Raw genomic sequence first — 16,026 nt, 5'->3', positions numbered from 1 at the left:
TGTCCCAATAAATTTTTACATGAAATTGTGTTTTCCTTCTGTAAACGGCCCCAGGAAAACTTACTTACTGGACGGTCCTCGTAATTGCGCTCGAGTGGCCAAAATTTTTAGAAGTACTTGTTTTGACATTATTAATATGGTAGAAGAAAAGAAATAACTTTTTTTTATCTGTTCACCAGTTTGCTTGTAAGCACAGACTGCATATTAACAACTTCGTTTTTCTACAGCTTCTCCTGGTGTACTCTACGGATGGTATATTTCCTAGGAGTTCTTGTTCTGATGTCAATGAACACGGGCTTTGCCTTCGCCTGGTTTTACACAAAGGGCTTCTCCTTCGAGACTTCAGGTAAAAGAGTATACGTTTCATCTAAGATATTTCGCAGTCAGTTCAATGATAATTTTAAGTGTAAGGACAATGTTTCTTGAAGCAACACTCAGGTCTGTAAGTCATAAAACACAATCAGGTTTTTGTTGACTCGTTGCCATTATTTTCAAACTCATTTAACAACTGAATGTGTTCATCCGCAACAATAATACCGTTTACAGAGTGCGTCAGAAAGAACGGATTTCACAGGGCAAGAAAATTGTAAGAATTAATCAAAGAAAATTATAGTTATCAACAGACTCACCAATACATGCAGTTTATTTATGGGATACAGCATCATTCATATGATGTACTTGGCTTTCGATATAGGGATCGAGGCGTTTTCTGAAGTTCGCTATTACTTTGACAGTCATAGTTGGTGGGATTGCCGCGATTTTATCACGAATCGCCGTCTTCAGTTCGTCCAGTGTATGTGGTCGATATTTACAAACTTACGCCTTCAAGTGGTCCCAAAAAAAGAAGTTGCAGGCCGTGAGATCTGGCGAGCGTGCAGGCCAAGGAATGTCGCCACAATGCGAGATGATGTGCCCCAGAAAGGGCTCTTGTAGGAGTTTGACGCGCGGTGTGAGTAGTAGCCCCATCTTGTTGAAACCAAATGTCCTCAGCATCAACAGTAAGGTTGTTCAACCTTAGTTGCAGGAATGTTTGTAACATTTTAACGTAACGAGCACCTGTAATGGTTACTGCACGGCCTTCGTCGTCCTGTAAAAAGTAAGACCCCCCAAATACAAAATTCTGCTACAGCACACCAAACCGTAACTCTCACTGTGAAAAGATTTCTCATGCAATTCATTAAGATTGGTTCCTGCCCAATAACGGAAATTCTGTTTACTGACAGCTGGAGAGGAGAAAATGCACTTCGTCACTTGTCAACAGAACGGTAGTAGGAGCCACGTTCGTGATAATACGCCGACAACAATCAACACGGTTCTCGCAATCTCCTGCATTAAGTTGTTGCACAATTGTCATCTTGTATGGGTGGAATTTAAGGTCTCAACAGAAACTGCATTCTCTCGCTGACCCAACAGTCGTGGTCCCCCTCACTCTATCCCTCCCCTCGCTGCGTATCGATAGTTTGAAATCCATCCGTTCTTTCTGACGCACCATTTATTAGAAACTTGAAGCATTCATTTAATTACACAGTATCTGTAAGTTCAATTTCTCACTAGAATACATATTTTATTTGATATTTATTTTTCTTTTATTCGACACCATTCTCGAACAAACTGTATTTTGGAAATAGAGCGTTATAACTTCAAATTTTATTTGATATTTATTTTTCTTTTATTCGGAACATTACTTAGAAAAATAGAAGGTCATTATGATGTTATAATTGTCCCCCAATTTTGTTTTTCTGTGAAGACTTGAATTAGGAATTTTGGATCCCAAGAGTGATTATGTGACCAGTTTTTTTTTTTTTTTCCAATTTATTTCAAAATATAAATTCAGGTGTGAAGGGGTTAAAATATTACGTTTCCAGAACCCTTGTATCCATCCCATCAGTTCATGTGTGGGTGATTTTCTAGAACATAACAGAGGTTTCCAGGCAACGTGGTGTTCAACATGGTTGGACTGCTGTGCTGCCTGCTTTTCCTGAAGCTGGCCCGCGAGTGGCCTCACCTTGCTCTGCTATGGCAACGGCTAGAGCGCAGGCAGGTCTGTTACGGGTTCCCCAGACATCTGCGCATCAAGATCAACCTCATAACCGCTGTGGTGCTCACGATGGCTCTCAGTAAGTTCTCCAATTCGAGATTACGAACTAGCATCTTGTCTCAAGCTTTTGCTTCTCAATGTTTTTCATGAAACAGAAAAAATGTAGGCGATCCTGTCATTCTTCTCCCCCCATCATGTGGTAACTATTAGATCGTATCCATTTTCGGCTTTCCTCTTCAAAATTCTCCAACGTTCCTTCACATTTAACGGCGAAAATCGAAGTGAGACAAGTGAACAACATTTCTGGAGCTCACATAGGTACTTCTCAGCCCCAATTTCGTTTGCAATGACGTTTCTTCGCGTATCTTTTAAAAGCAATTGCATTATTAATTTCAATTTCTTTGCCACTATCTGTAAAAATTGATTCGCCCTCTTCGTTTCCCCTAAGAGGAATATTTTGAGAACCGGAAAACATTATTTTTCCAACAAAATAACTAAAGTTTCTTTTTAAACTGGAAGCCAAAGCTAAATCAATGTTTTTTTTTTTTCCTTTTGCCTCCATATACTTAAGAAAACAAAGATTATCCGTGGCATTTAGCTTATCTACTAAGCCACACCGGAGAGAATTTTCTCTGTTATACTATCCTTCATCATATGGTAAGCGCAGAATTACTGCACAGAAATATCATATGTACTTCGGTACATCATAATAATATGATATGCGTAAGTAATCACTTAGTGATTCAAGACGGCGCTCATCCCGTTGGAACTCGGCCACTTAGTCACTCGTAATGAGTGCACCTCTGTACATAGTGCGTTGGACAGTTTGCCACTGTCACATATTCTGTGACACAGTACATGAGGGTAGACCGCCAAAGGGAAAACTGAGAGACAGAATTTAAACTGAGGGGATTCGATCAGGCATCGGAACTGGAATTCGGTGTGGCTTAGTGGATAAAGGGGCAGCACATAGAGCTGAAAACCCTGGTTCGAGTCCCGGTACCGGAGACAATTTTTCTCTGTTCCATCCATTCTTCATCATAAGATAATGCCGAATTCCTGCACGGAAATATCATATGTACTTCAGTAAATAATAATAATAATAATAATAATAATAATAATAATAATAATAATAATAATAATATCTTTAATCAAGTCAAATACGTAATATAGGCATTCATATGGTCACTATGGCTTAGATCTCATTATAAGAAATCACTTATAACCTCTAGATCGCCTATATTGTTTGGTCAGGACGAGTCTGTCTATATTAGGATGAATACTGTTACTATATAAACGACATAAAGCAGTTACGAAATGATAGGCTTTAGGCGTGTACGCGCAATATTTTTCAACAGGTTCATTTTAGAAAAAAAAATGTTCGCTGACATAAGTGGATTCAAAGCATCTTAGCTGTGAAATTACCTAAGTTAGGGAACTTTTCATTAGGTAATAATTCATACAATTTCTTGCTGGTTTTACATAACATTTTTTAAAAAAAGTATTGTTCTCTATGACACGGCTATGTCTATCGGACAAAAAATTTATCGGACTGCATTTTCAACTGCCAGTGATTGTAGGTTCGCTTTTCCATTAACAAATTATTCTTGTAGATTCTTGGAAACTTTCTCAATATTTCAACCTGCACAACAAACTACATTAAAATAACACAGTGCTTTATCTCGTGTAACAACTATTTTATTCATATGAACCATTCTTAATAATACTATTTAAACTCTAACCTACAAATTTATGTTAGCCAAAATCCTTCTTATGTTCAAGATCGAGGTACATTCAGATCTTACAATGTTTTATATAAATCTCTACTAAACAGATGAGGCATTGAACTTTACCTATATTGATAATAAGAAAATAGTCTTGTTTCGATGCTTCTTCGAAATTAAAACGAAACCTACAATTTATTCGTCATTTTTCATCACTTTACACACCCCTGATTAGAACGATGTGGTACCGAGATCAACTTCTGATTAAAGTATGCACACGCAGTCAGATAGAATATCTGTGGATGGAGAAATGAAGGGGTGATGTATATAGTGCTCGTGCGGGAACATATTGTCCATGCCAGTGTCGGAAATAATTTTGAATTGTATTCTCATAGTTATGAAACAAAAGGTATGAATTTTTTAAGATTGTTTGAACCAAAATGCAACACTGCTACAGTATTTAATCATAGTACTAATGTAGGCCCAAGAATATATAACAAATTTATATTTAAATATCCTAATCTTGTCTATTCTAATAGTTCTAGTATTAAATTTAAAAATTATGTATGGATTTTATAAAAATCGAAAAATTGTAAATTTAAATTTATATATTCTTATTGTGTAATAGACGTAAAACAAATTATATTATATAATTCTTCATTTCAATTCAGGAATCCTCCCCTGAGCACAGAAGCGAGCTAAAGTTTTTCTGTATATATTATATTTTATGTTACAATATTAGCAAAATAAATGAACAAATGAATGGCTAGATGGACGAGAGGACGAGCGGACGAGCGGACGAACGGACGCACGAACAAATAAATAAATAAATAAATGCCTGTTCTAAACACACAGCAGCATGTTTCCCTCACTGTTGTACAGTAATAATATTGGTTGAAAATCAGTTACTTAAACACCCTACAATTGTTTCATTTTTTACTCAAATGAATAAGTATGAAGAGATAACACTGTGTTAATTTTGTCAGGAATGCATCATACCAGGTTCTGGATCGCCAAGAAATGTGTTTAACCTCAATTTAACGTTTTACCTGCATTTTCATTACCCTAGTTGTCAAAGGTTGGGTCGGTCATCGATATAGCTCTGGAGCAGAGAGAGGGACACGTAATCCGAGGCTGGGTTCAAATCCCGCTTGGATTCATCGCCTGGTTGAGAAGATTTCTCCAACTGCCAGATGAACGTCAGGTAATCTCATGGCAAAACCTCGGTCTCATCTCGTCAGAATACTCTACCACTGTCACTAATTTCATGAATTTTAGATAAATAATCGATTAAAATACTTCGTTTCCTCTCGAATTGCGAGTTACAGGCTATACCGTTTTCTTTCAGTTGAGCACCTGCTGGCGCTGTACAATTCTGCCAGTATAGCAGCGCTCTGCTCGACCGACACGTCAGATATGGCGTTCCGTTTCTTGTTGCTAGTGCACCGTCAAGTATTCGAGACAGTGCCCTACAGCTCGGCGCTAGCCGCCGTTATGATGCCCACGCTCGTGCTGTCTGCCTTCTACTGGACCTTCATCGACTTGTTCGTCATGGTGGTCAGCGTCGCACTGGCCAGCAGGTTCCGACAAATCAACAAGAGCCTGCGGGCCAGCAAGGAAAAGGTGGGTCACTTATCCACACATAATCTATTTATAGTCCGCTTTTAATGAATTCGGAGGAACAAATCACCACCCAAAAGAACTAGCGGTGAGCAATTATTTTATTTCATCTTAAACCTGGGCCAGCTAATCCTTCGAAGATTACGAGTAGTATTAATTCTCGCTCCAGTCGTGTTACGAACGCTGCGTACAGCTAATTTTGGTGTATGGGGCTGCCACCTTATTGCCTCCAAGCTTGCAGGGTCTCTATTCTTGTTACCAATACTTCACAGGTTGACTTCCGTTTCTTTAGAGTTGTTGCAGGGATGAATTACTAATGGGATTCAAAATGCATAACTTTCTTGTTTTCTTACGTCGTTATTTAACGAAGCTGTATCAATTACTGGGTTATTTGGCGTCGATGAAATTGGTGATAGCGAGATGAGACCGAGGATTCGCCAAAGATAACCTAAAATTCGCCTTACGGTTGGAAAAATTTCAGAAAAAATCCGACCAGGTAATCTGCCCAACCAGGAATCGAACCCTCGCCCGAGCGCAAATTCGGATCAGCAGACAAACGCGCTACCGCCTGAGAAGTGCCGGTGGCCAAACTTCCCGTTTCAAACCCTAGATATTAGAGATGAACAACGATCGAGAAAACGAGACTAACAGCGCCCGCAAAGCCAAAAACCCGCACGACAATGTTGGACTGGTTGTGAGTCTTCCGAGACTCGATATTGATCAACTTCCGAAGTCCCGAAGTCAGCAGTTGTTTATACCTGACTGAACTTTTATCTACTTTGGCAACTGTTACATATATATGAACAATCAAGTAGCCTATTTGAAACATCATCCCTACCTTTCAGTGTATAATGATACGTTCTCCATTCTTTATTTAATTACTAGGCCCTTATTAAAAGACTAGGAATTTTCTTTTCATATGTTTAAGAGCAAGTTTGCAATCTCAACTAAAAGATAATAACGTTATGTTTTATGTTTCTTAGAAATGAAAATTTATTTCAGTATTCGTTTTTTTTTTTTCTATTTATATAACCATAGGTAATATATAATAGAACTAGAACATTTTCATAACTAAGATACTGTTCTGTTTTGTCTTATTGTCTCATTTAACATTTATAATGTTATTTATTTCAATGATGTATGTTATTCAAAGTTACGAAATCTTTCCACGCCGACCATATGCTATTTCGAGAATGATGAGCGAGACTTGAGGAGCAACGAGAATGACGAGCCGAGACTCGAAAGACAAATGCAACGAACGAGAGTGGCAGTTAGTTTTGTTCATCTCTAGTTCAGTCACATTGTGGAAGAATGCAGTAAGATGAATCTGCAGTTAATTAATTTCCGTATTTTATGTTAACTATGAATCCTGCCTAGGACTCGCGTTACGGAATGCGCGCTGGTTCGAGTCCTCATGGGGGAAGAAATTTTCTCATGAAATTTCAGCCAGTGTTTGGGACCGGTGCCCACCCAGCATCGTGATGCACTTGGGGAGCTGCGATAGGTAGCGAAACCGGTTGCGAATGCCAGCTATAACGGCTGGGGGGATCATCGTGCTAACCACACGATACCTCCATTCTGGTTGGATGATCGTCCACCTCTGCTTCGGCATGTGGGCGTGAGGCCAGCAGTGGGCTGGTCGGTCTAGGCCCTCCATGGGCTGTAGCGCCACGGATTATTATTATTATTATTATTATTATTATTATTATTATTATTATTATTATTATTATTATGTTAACTATGAAGTTTCGATTCAACTAGCTGTGGTAAGTGTGGCCTAATATGAACAAAAAGGAACGTCGGCTTCACTCAGAACAAAATTGATTGCGTAAAATTCAAGCTGTAGATCTTAGTGACGTGTAACGGCAAGGAAATTAGAATAGTAATCATATGAAGCTACTTCTCTGGCTACCGTTTCACAGATGACATCATAACATTACAGACAAATGACAAAATGATCAGAGAATTCTCCAAATACGAATTCTTGAGACGCAGAAGATGCCGACTACCCACATGGGATATGGGCGCGAAACGATTGAACTTTTTCTGGGAAAATGTCTTCAGCTGCCATTATAAGAGCTAATGTAGAAATTTATCTTGCTTCCACCTCTTTTGTTTAGGAATAACAAATTACTCGAGGAGTCTAACAGCGCACCAAGTGGCACCACGTGCATAAAATATGTCCCCTCCTCCTTCTGAAACTAACAAATTTAATTTAAATCAAATAACATAGATTTTTATTCTTCCCATCTTCCATTGAAAATTCACATTGGAACCAATAGGGACAATGATTGACTAACCATGTAGCTTTCACGTGGTGATCTCTTTCTCCCTCATTTTCTCTCTCTTGGCACATACATAAAAAGAGCTGATGTCTGAAGGATAACATGAACACCAATCAGGAGTAATTAAATAAGCTAAGCATGAGGGGATTTACTAGCTATACAGTTAAAAAGCTTACAATTATGAAAAGCTTACCTGTAAAAATAAAGTGTATTCCAACTCTATGAATTTCAAGAAAATCCAACAATACTTTGAAGTCTTCTCTTCTACGTAACAACACCATGAAACCGATCAAACACCTGCTTCGAATTAATGGTCCCGATGAACATATAACGTGTCAAACTTACCGTCACTACCTTGCGATAATGGCAGATGAATGTGTAATTACCTCATAAATTTAGTAAATATGAACAACACATTAATCAAAATTGCTACACACGATTAAACATTAACGAAACTTTAACCAATGATTGCCAGTTGCTGGATGTTTGCGTAAGGAAAAGTTAAACAAGCAGCGCACTAGGGCAATTAAAATTCGATTAGAGTTACAAGCGAATTCCCACCCCCTCATATGGTTAAGCTACTATAATTGTAGTTTAATTTGTTGGTGGATTACATAATTTTATTAATGAATTTATTATTTCAGGGATACGTTCGTGGATGATCTTAAGTTACCGGTCTTTTTTAATCATATGTTTAAACTACCGAAGAAAAAACAAAAATGATTTCTAATTTGAATTCCTCTAAGAAAACACAGTCAATATCTAAATCTTTGTAATGAGGTCATCGTAGGGAAATTCTACCTATCCATAGGAAGGTATGTTAAATATTAATTTAATGTTATTCCAAACAACTAAAGTGATTTTATATAATATTAATTAATCGTCTTAATTCTTGATAGTAAGCTATTAATGACTTCGTTAAAACCCACAGCCGATAGATATAGAGTGAGCACCAAATGGGGGGGGGGGCAAACTTCGGAAGGTCCTATGAACATATGTTCCGTAATTCACATCTAATACAAAATACAGAATTTGAGATGCAAAAACAGCATGCTATATTTATCCCTGGCCGAGCCACAGTAGATCCTCGAAGTGTCGCCCATGGCTCTAAATATATGCGGTCACACGTCGCACGACACTTTTCAGATGCCTCCAGATGTAAAAAGATTAATAGAGTTTAGATCTGGTGACCTAACTGGCCATGCAACAGGACATCTTAGACCGATCCATCAGCCAGGGAAATTTTTTTTCGAATAATGGCGAACGATAACCTAGAAGTGGGCTCGAACTCCATCACTCATCAAGAACATGCCTAGTCGTACTACAAACGATACAGAGAAACAACTCACTGCGAAGGCACTTTCACTGATACGATCGCCGATAATGACTGAAATCGTGAAGACGAATGTTGACATCTATCTCGGAACAAATGCGCTTGAATCATTTCCCTGTGTAAAAATATGACGTAAGTTACATCCTGTTTACCTAAGAAATGGCATTTAAGTTGCGTTTTTTAAGTGTAGGTAAGATAAATTATCCGATATTGGTTGTTATGGTTATGAGACATTGGTTTCACCCGACCCGCCATTTTTACGATGCATTGCGATGCATATTATGCTTCCATGCTCGTACACTCGAATGCATTGATGGTCTGAAGATGTAAACAAAAGTCCTCTTTCTTTCCAGAGCATATTCGTACATTGGGAGGGGGGTGGTAGATTGCATTTGTTTATACTTTATAGACCGCACGACAATCAATGCAGTCGAGTGTACAGCAGTATTAGTACTGGGTCATCAGAGCAGATCATACGGAGATACAGGGCTACTGTCTATGCAATTCAATCGATGACGAGTGAAAAAGGTAAAGATCTATTCATCGCTGATCAGTATAAATTCAGATTTTTAAAGATGCTAAGCACTAACATACAACGATGGACTGCACAGAAAACACATGTAAAATGTATTATATTAATGTTATTATAGAACAAATAATCGAATATTCGAATGAAAAGGCGAGGGAAAAAATATAAAAAAGACAGAAAATTAGTGCATGCTGAAACGCAAAGCAGTGGACGATATTATATGAATAACACCTGCACCAATGTACCAAGAACTCGGCTGTGGTAATACTGAAACACTGAATATGTTAAATTGGTCAAAAGAGGATTCGTAATGCTAAGACATCTATCCCACTTAGGTTTCCCTCTAGGTCTACTATTCAAAAGTTGTATATCTTTATTGCAACGATGGAACTGAAGACAAAGTACACATATTTTATTTTGTGCAACGATAGAACTAATAATATTTTTGGATCTTCTCCTTAGTTCAATTGCAATTATTTACTCACCTAAACTCTTCCACCAACTACTCACTATTCATGATGTGAATGAAAATATGAACTTACCTCTCGCCTACAGAAATCTAGAGATGAACAAAGATCGGGAAAGCAAGACTAACAGCGCACGCAAAGCCGAAAACCCGCACGACAATGTTGTATACGTCCCGTCCTTGACGTAAAGACTGCTTGTGAGTGTTTCGAGACGCCAAGATTGATCACTCCCGAAGTCCCGAACATCAGGTAGCCTTGAATCACCAGTTGTTTATACCTGACTGAACTTTTATCTACTTTTACAATTGTATTATATGCATAAACAATCAAGTAGTCTATTGAAACATCATGTCTACCTTTCAGAGTATAATAATCCGTTCCCCAGTCTTTATTTAATTACTAGGCCCCTTACTAAAAGGCTAGGAATTTTTTTCCATATGTTTGAGATCAAGTGTGCAATCTCAAGTAAAATGACATTAACGTTAGTTTTATGTTTCTTAGAAATGGAAATTAATTTGAGAATTGTTTTTTTCTATTTATATAACCATAGATAATATCATATAATAGAACCAGAACATTTTGATAACTGAGACACTGTTATCTTTTGTCTTTTTGTCCCATACAACATTTATAATGTTATTTATGTCATTGATGTATGTTATTCAAAGTTACGAAATCTTTCCGCTCTGACCAAATGTTATTTCGAGAATGATGAGCGAGACTCGAAGCGCGAGAGAATGACGAGACGAGACTCGAAAGACAAATGCAACGAACACAGCGAGCGAGAGCGGCAGTTTTGTTCATCTCTAGTTTTAGCACATTGTGGAAGAATGCAGTAAGATGAATCTGCAGTTAATTTATTTCCGTATTTATGTTGACTTTGAAGTTTCGATTCACCTAGCTGTGAAAAGTGTGGCCTAATACGAACAAAAAGGAACGTTTGCTTCACTCGGGACAAAGTTGGTTTCGTAAAATTCAAGGTGTAGGTCTTAGTGACGTGTAACGACAAAGAAATTATAGTAATCATATAAAGCTGATTCTCTCGCTACCGTTTCACAGTTGACATCATAGCATTACAGAAAAATAACAAAATGATCAGAGAATTCTCCAACTACAAATTCTTGAGACGTATGCCGCAGAAGATGACGACTACCCATACGAGAGATGGGCGCGAAAAGATTGAACTTTTTCTGGGAAAATGTCTTCAGCTGCCATTATAAGTGTGTTATTCATGAATTCACCGTCACTAATTGGCTTTAAATGTTTTGCGATGTGGTGAGCTAGACGGTAACTAGCTCTCACATTGTCTTGCTGCTGTCGACACTAGTACACTGTCCAATGTAGCAATTTATTCTATGTGGTACAAAAATCACGAGTAAAATCGATGCCTTTGATTTGGACGGGGGTCGTCACTGGTAGTTTTTGATTTCAAATAAACACTCATTAAATTAGTGCACCTCTTGTGTATCATTCCTATATAACTAGTTGGTAAATCCAGAATATAACAAAACACATTCAATAGCAGACCAACACAGACTAACACTGGGCGTACTAGAAGCTACTACCAAATATTAATAATGGTGAAAGCGTGTATTACTGCGATAAGCTCGAAATTGGCATTTTATACATTACATTTTTCATGCATAGGCCTACGGTGAAACTAGCATTGGGGCAGTTCCGGTAATCCTGGAAGTGAAAATCGTTCAATTTATAAGGGTTTTTTGTGAAGATACGTTGATCGTATATGCAAGGCATAACAAAAGTCTAAACTAACTAAACCAAACCTGTTAGAGATTCGTATATGCAAGGTCAACAGGGTGTAAGGGTCTACAGGAGCAAAAAGTGTCCATACACATACATTCTAAACTTGATATTTCTACTCTTATTTTATTCGTGTTATACTGTTTATATCGTTAGTAAAATTACAAAAACAATTACATCAGTAGTTATATCTAGCAAAGAGTTAATATTAGTTTAAATACATAATGTGTGTTCTATTACGTTTTCGTGAAATTAAATGAAATTGCGTGCTTAAATTTGTTAATATTCTGGCGTGAGAGATGTGACAAGATGTTTCAACAGGCAGTACTCTGCACAGACGTACGTACATGTCAGCTGAGTTCAAGCTCCCTGTCCATAGGTCTACTGCCAAGCGGATGACAGTTCGGTACCAGGTATTCGATAAACAACTTACAATGTCATTCACAGTTTAGAAATATCATATGTTATTAATTTATGGAGAAAGTTATCGTAATTCAAGTTAGGCAGGATGATGTACCATCAGTGTTTTCCGCAATGAAGATTACCTAATCGGCGAACTTTTGTAGCGATTTCTCAACAATTATTACAAACTAGGAGTCTCATACCTCGTTTCGAAAATCACACAAATAGAAATTTCTTTAAAAATGGTAATTACTGTTTTATGGAAGCGGGCGAGATTAAAATGTTGCATTTAAAAAAAAAAGTTCGTGTGATTTTGTGCAGTAAATCTTTATTGTTTATTTTTTAGACGTGTAATAAAAATGGACCAACAGTGCCAATATTGTTAAATAAAATAGAAATTTACTATAAGTTATATTAATGAGATTGAAAGTTTGTATTTGCTGTTCGCTTTATGTAAACAACGGTCCGCCCCTGCATTAGAACAGAGCATCTGTTTTGTGCCGGTATGTCTGTACCCGCTTGAGCTGTACTGTGTAATTGTAAACTTCCTCCTTCTCATCCAGCAATGTTGCCAAACGCCTAATATTGTAAACTTTAATAATTAGTTAAATATTGGAATTAGAAAAAAATTGTGAGAATATTTTTTCTTCCTTATGACATGAATAATCATCAGTTTAATTAATGGCACTTATACCCCTTACACCCTGTATAAGCAGAGTACGAAGGGAACTACCACAGCGCTAGTTTCTTGGGAATATCAAATTCAATAAGAATATTATATAAAACTTCCCATACGCCTTTTTGAAATCCCTGAATAACTGATGTACTGTACCCTTATACTCCCATTTTTTCTCCAATATCTGTCGAATACAAAAAATCTTATCAATTGTCTATCTATTACGCCTAGAACCACACTGATGATCCCCAATAATTTCATCTACGTACGGAGTTAATCTTCTCAAAAGAATATTGGACAAAATGTTGTACGACGTCAACAAGAGTAATATTCCTCGAACGTTACTACAGTTATTCTTGTACTCCTTCTTAAAAATAGATTATTATGGACTGATTCCATTGCTCTGGTACAATTTCCTTTTCCCAAATAGCAAGTACAAGTTTATAAATTTCGTTAGATAATGCGCTTCCACCCTCCTGTATTAATTCTGTTGGAATTTGATCGATATCTGGAGACTTGTACTTTTTCAGATTTTCTATCGCAATTTCGACTTCAGAAAGTGTGGGTTCGGGTATAAATGGCTCAGCAGTTTGTATTTCAATTTCGTCCCGATCATTTCTATTTGGCCTATGTATATTTAGTAGTTGCCCAAATAGTTTTGTGCGAGATCGTGCGTATTTGCTTGGTTTCCGCACAAAACCAATCCGCGGAAAGAAAAAAATTCCACATTCAGTATTCTCAACATAACACACCTAACAATTTCCCTCTTCTTACGGCTTAAGTGACATATTGATTTTGCTGCTTTAGGCTTTTAACATATTATTTCTAAAGACGTTCAATATAGTAATAATTATAAATTGGAAACTTACCACTGCAATTCCACCTAAATTGCACTGTTAATTATTGTTTATAAAATTTGCAAAAATTAAGTAAACTCTAAATCATTACATAACGTTACCGTTTGTTTTAAGTTCGCATTTATAGACTGGGGAAAAAAAAAGACAGACGTATATCACGGCCTGCTGGAGTATAGTAAACACAGAAAACATTTTAAAGCAACAGTGTTGAAGATAGATTTTTTTTTTGCAAATTTTCCGTCATTGAACAAAAACCAAGGTGGAGATTTCATTGCAACTAATTAGAAATTCCTCTTTCAGGTATGTAATAAACGATCTTCGCACAAAATAATGTACGATACACGAGCGGCATGTTTTCTTTCAATTCTCGGAAATTAAAAAAGCTCAACTATGTTTCGCTTTTTCAAACTTTTCCTCGAACATGAAACCTTCAACATACCGCTCTTGTAACGCATATTACTATTATGCGAAATCGTGTGTATTTGCTTGCTTTCCGCACAAAAACCAATACGCGGTAAGTGTGAAATACCACATTCAGTATTCCCAACGTAACACACATAACAATTTCCCTATTCTTACCGCTTAAGCGTCATATTCATTTTACTGCTTTAGGCTTTTAACATATTATTTTTAAAGACGTTCAATGTAGTAATAATTATAAATTGGAAACTTACCACTGCAATTTCACCTAAATTGCACTGTTAATTATTGTTTTTAAATATTTGCGAAAATTAAGTAAACTCTACAACTCCACAAAAGTTACTGCATTTGTAATGCAAGTAACATTAAGCCGTGAAAAAATCAACAAGATTCCAGACTAATCATAGACTGGGGGAAAAAAGACAGACGTATATCATGGCCTGCTGCAGTGTAGTAAACACAGAAAACATTTTATAGGAACAATGTTGAAGATAGATATATTTGTTTTCCAAAGTTGCCGTCATTGAACAGAAACCAAGATGGAGATTTCATTGCAACTAATTAGAAATTCCTCTTTCAGGTATGTAATAAACGATCTTCGCACAAAATAATGTACGATACACGAGCGGTATATTTGTTTTCATGTTCTCGGAAATTAAAAAAGCTCAACTACATTTCGCTTTTTCAAACTTTTCCTCGACCATGAAAACTTCAACATACCGCTCTTGTAACGCATATTACTATTTCTATCTGTTCAGGATTGAATGAGAGTCCGCAAGCATGTCACCACTCTTACTCTTAAAAACTTTATTTCCATGCATTTCACTAGCAATGGAAAAAGTTTAGTCTCTGTTCTTCTGAGCAATCTATATTACTTTCCTGTGATTCACAGCAATGAAACTTTGATTTATTTTCGTTCCCTCGTAGGATTGTATCGGTCACAGTATTCTGATTTTAGCCGTTTTGTGTAGCATTTAGATAGAATGTTAACTTTTACTCACCACTGTTGGCAGACGATGACGGCGGAGTTCTGGCGGACGGCCCGCGAGGGTTACAGCGACCTGTCCTTCCTCACCAAGCAGCTGGATGCGCGGGTCTCTGCCCTCGTGCTTCTCTCCTTCTCCTCCAACCTGTACTACATCTGCCAGCAGCTCTACAACAGCATGACGTTAGTAGCCTACCTAGGCTTCCATTCAGAGATTGGCCTCCAGCGTTTGATGCAATGCGACGGTGATATTTAGACTATTATCTCCTATTATTTATTAATTACCATTATTATTATTATTATTATTATTATTATTATTATTACTATTATTTAAAAAAAGGCATATGACTCGGTTAAGAGAGAAGTAATAGCCTATATGATATCCTTATTGAATGTTGTATTCCCAAGAAACTAGTTCGATTAATTAAAATGTGTCTCAATGAAATGTACAGTAGAGTCCGTATAGGCTAGTTTCTATCTGATACTTTTCCAATTCACTACGGGCTAAAACAAGGAGATGCACTATCACCTTTACTTTTTAACTTCGCTCTAGAACAGCCGTGGCGAAAATGCGACTCACGAGCACATTGTGGCTAACAGTGCATTTCCCTCGCTTCCTACCTACAACCCCCACCCTCTCACTCACTGGAGTCAAACTCCATTCCAATTGTATTTGTCTCTGAACTGCGAGTGGCGTATCGTGGCAATGTCTCTCTCGAAACCATGTACCTCTACAAAAACGAATGTTTCAAGTTGGTTGGGAGGATGAATTTTATTGCTGAGATTATTATGAGAATATTAAATGTATGATTTGTTCACAAGTATTACGAGTAAAACGGTTGTATAACATAAAACGGCATTTTATAAGTTACTGCATATGTTACTGATGAAACATTAAAAGGTTAAGTGTTGTTGTTCTTGTTATTATT

General features: G+C 37.2%; 1 protein-coding gene across 1 annotated transcript in view; it reads right to left on the bottom strand.

Annotated features, from left to right (window-relative positions):
- Positions 1 to 15,822, bottom strand: part of LOC138697017 (gustatory receptor for sugar taste 64f-like) — a 70,272-nt gene extending 54,450 nt beyond the window's left edge. The window contains exons 1-2 of the mRNA XM_069822610.1: positions 15,744 to 15,822; positions 15,114 to 15,265 (exon numbers count right to left, since the gene is read on the bottom strand). Of these exons, the coding sequence (XP_069678711.1) occupies positions 15,114 to 15,265; positions 15,744 to 15,822 (231 nt within the window). The remainder of the gene's footprint in view (positions 1 to 15,113; positions 15,266 to 15,743) is intronic.
- Positions 15,823 to 16,026: the final 204 nt, after the last annotated feature.

The sequence above is a fragment of the Periplaneta americana genome, chromosome 3, assembly GCF_040183065.1.
Source record: "Periplaneta americana isolate PAMFEO1 chromosome 3, P.americana_PAMFEO1_priV1, whole genome shotgun sequence".
NCBI lineage: Eukaryota > Metazoa > Arthropoda > Insecta > Blattodea > Blattidae > Periplaneta > Periplaneta americana.
This window is presented reverse-complemented; position numbering and strand designations above follow the sequence as displayed.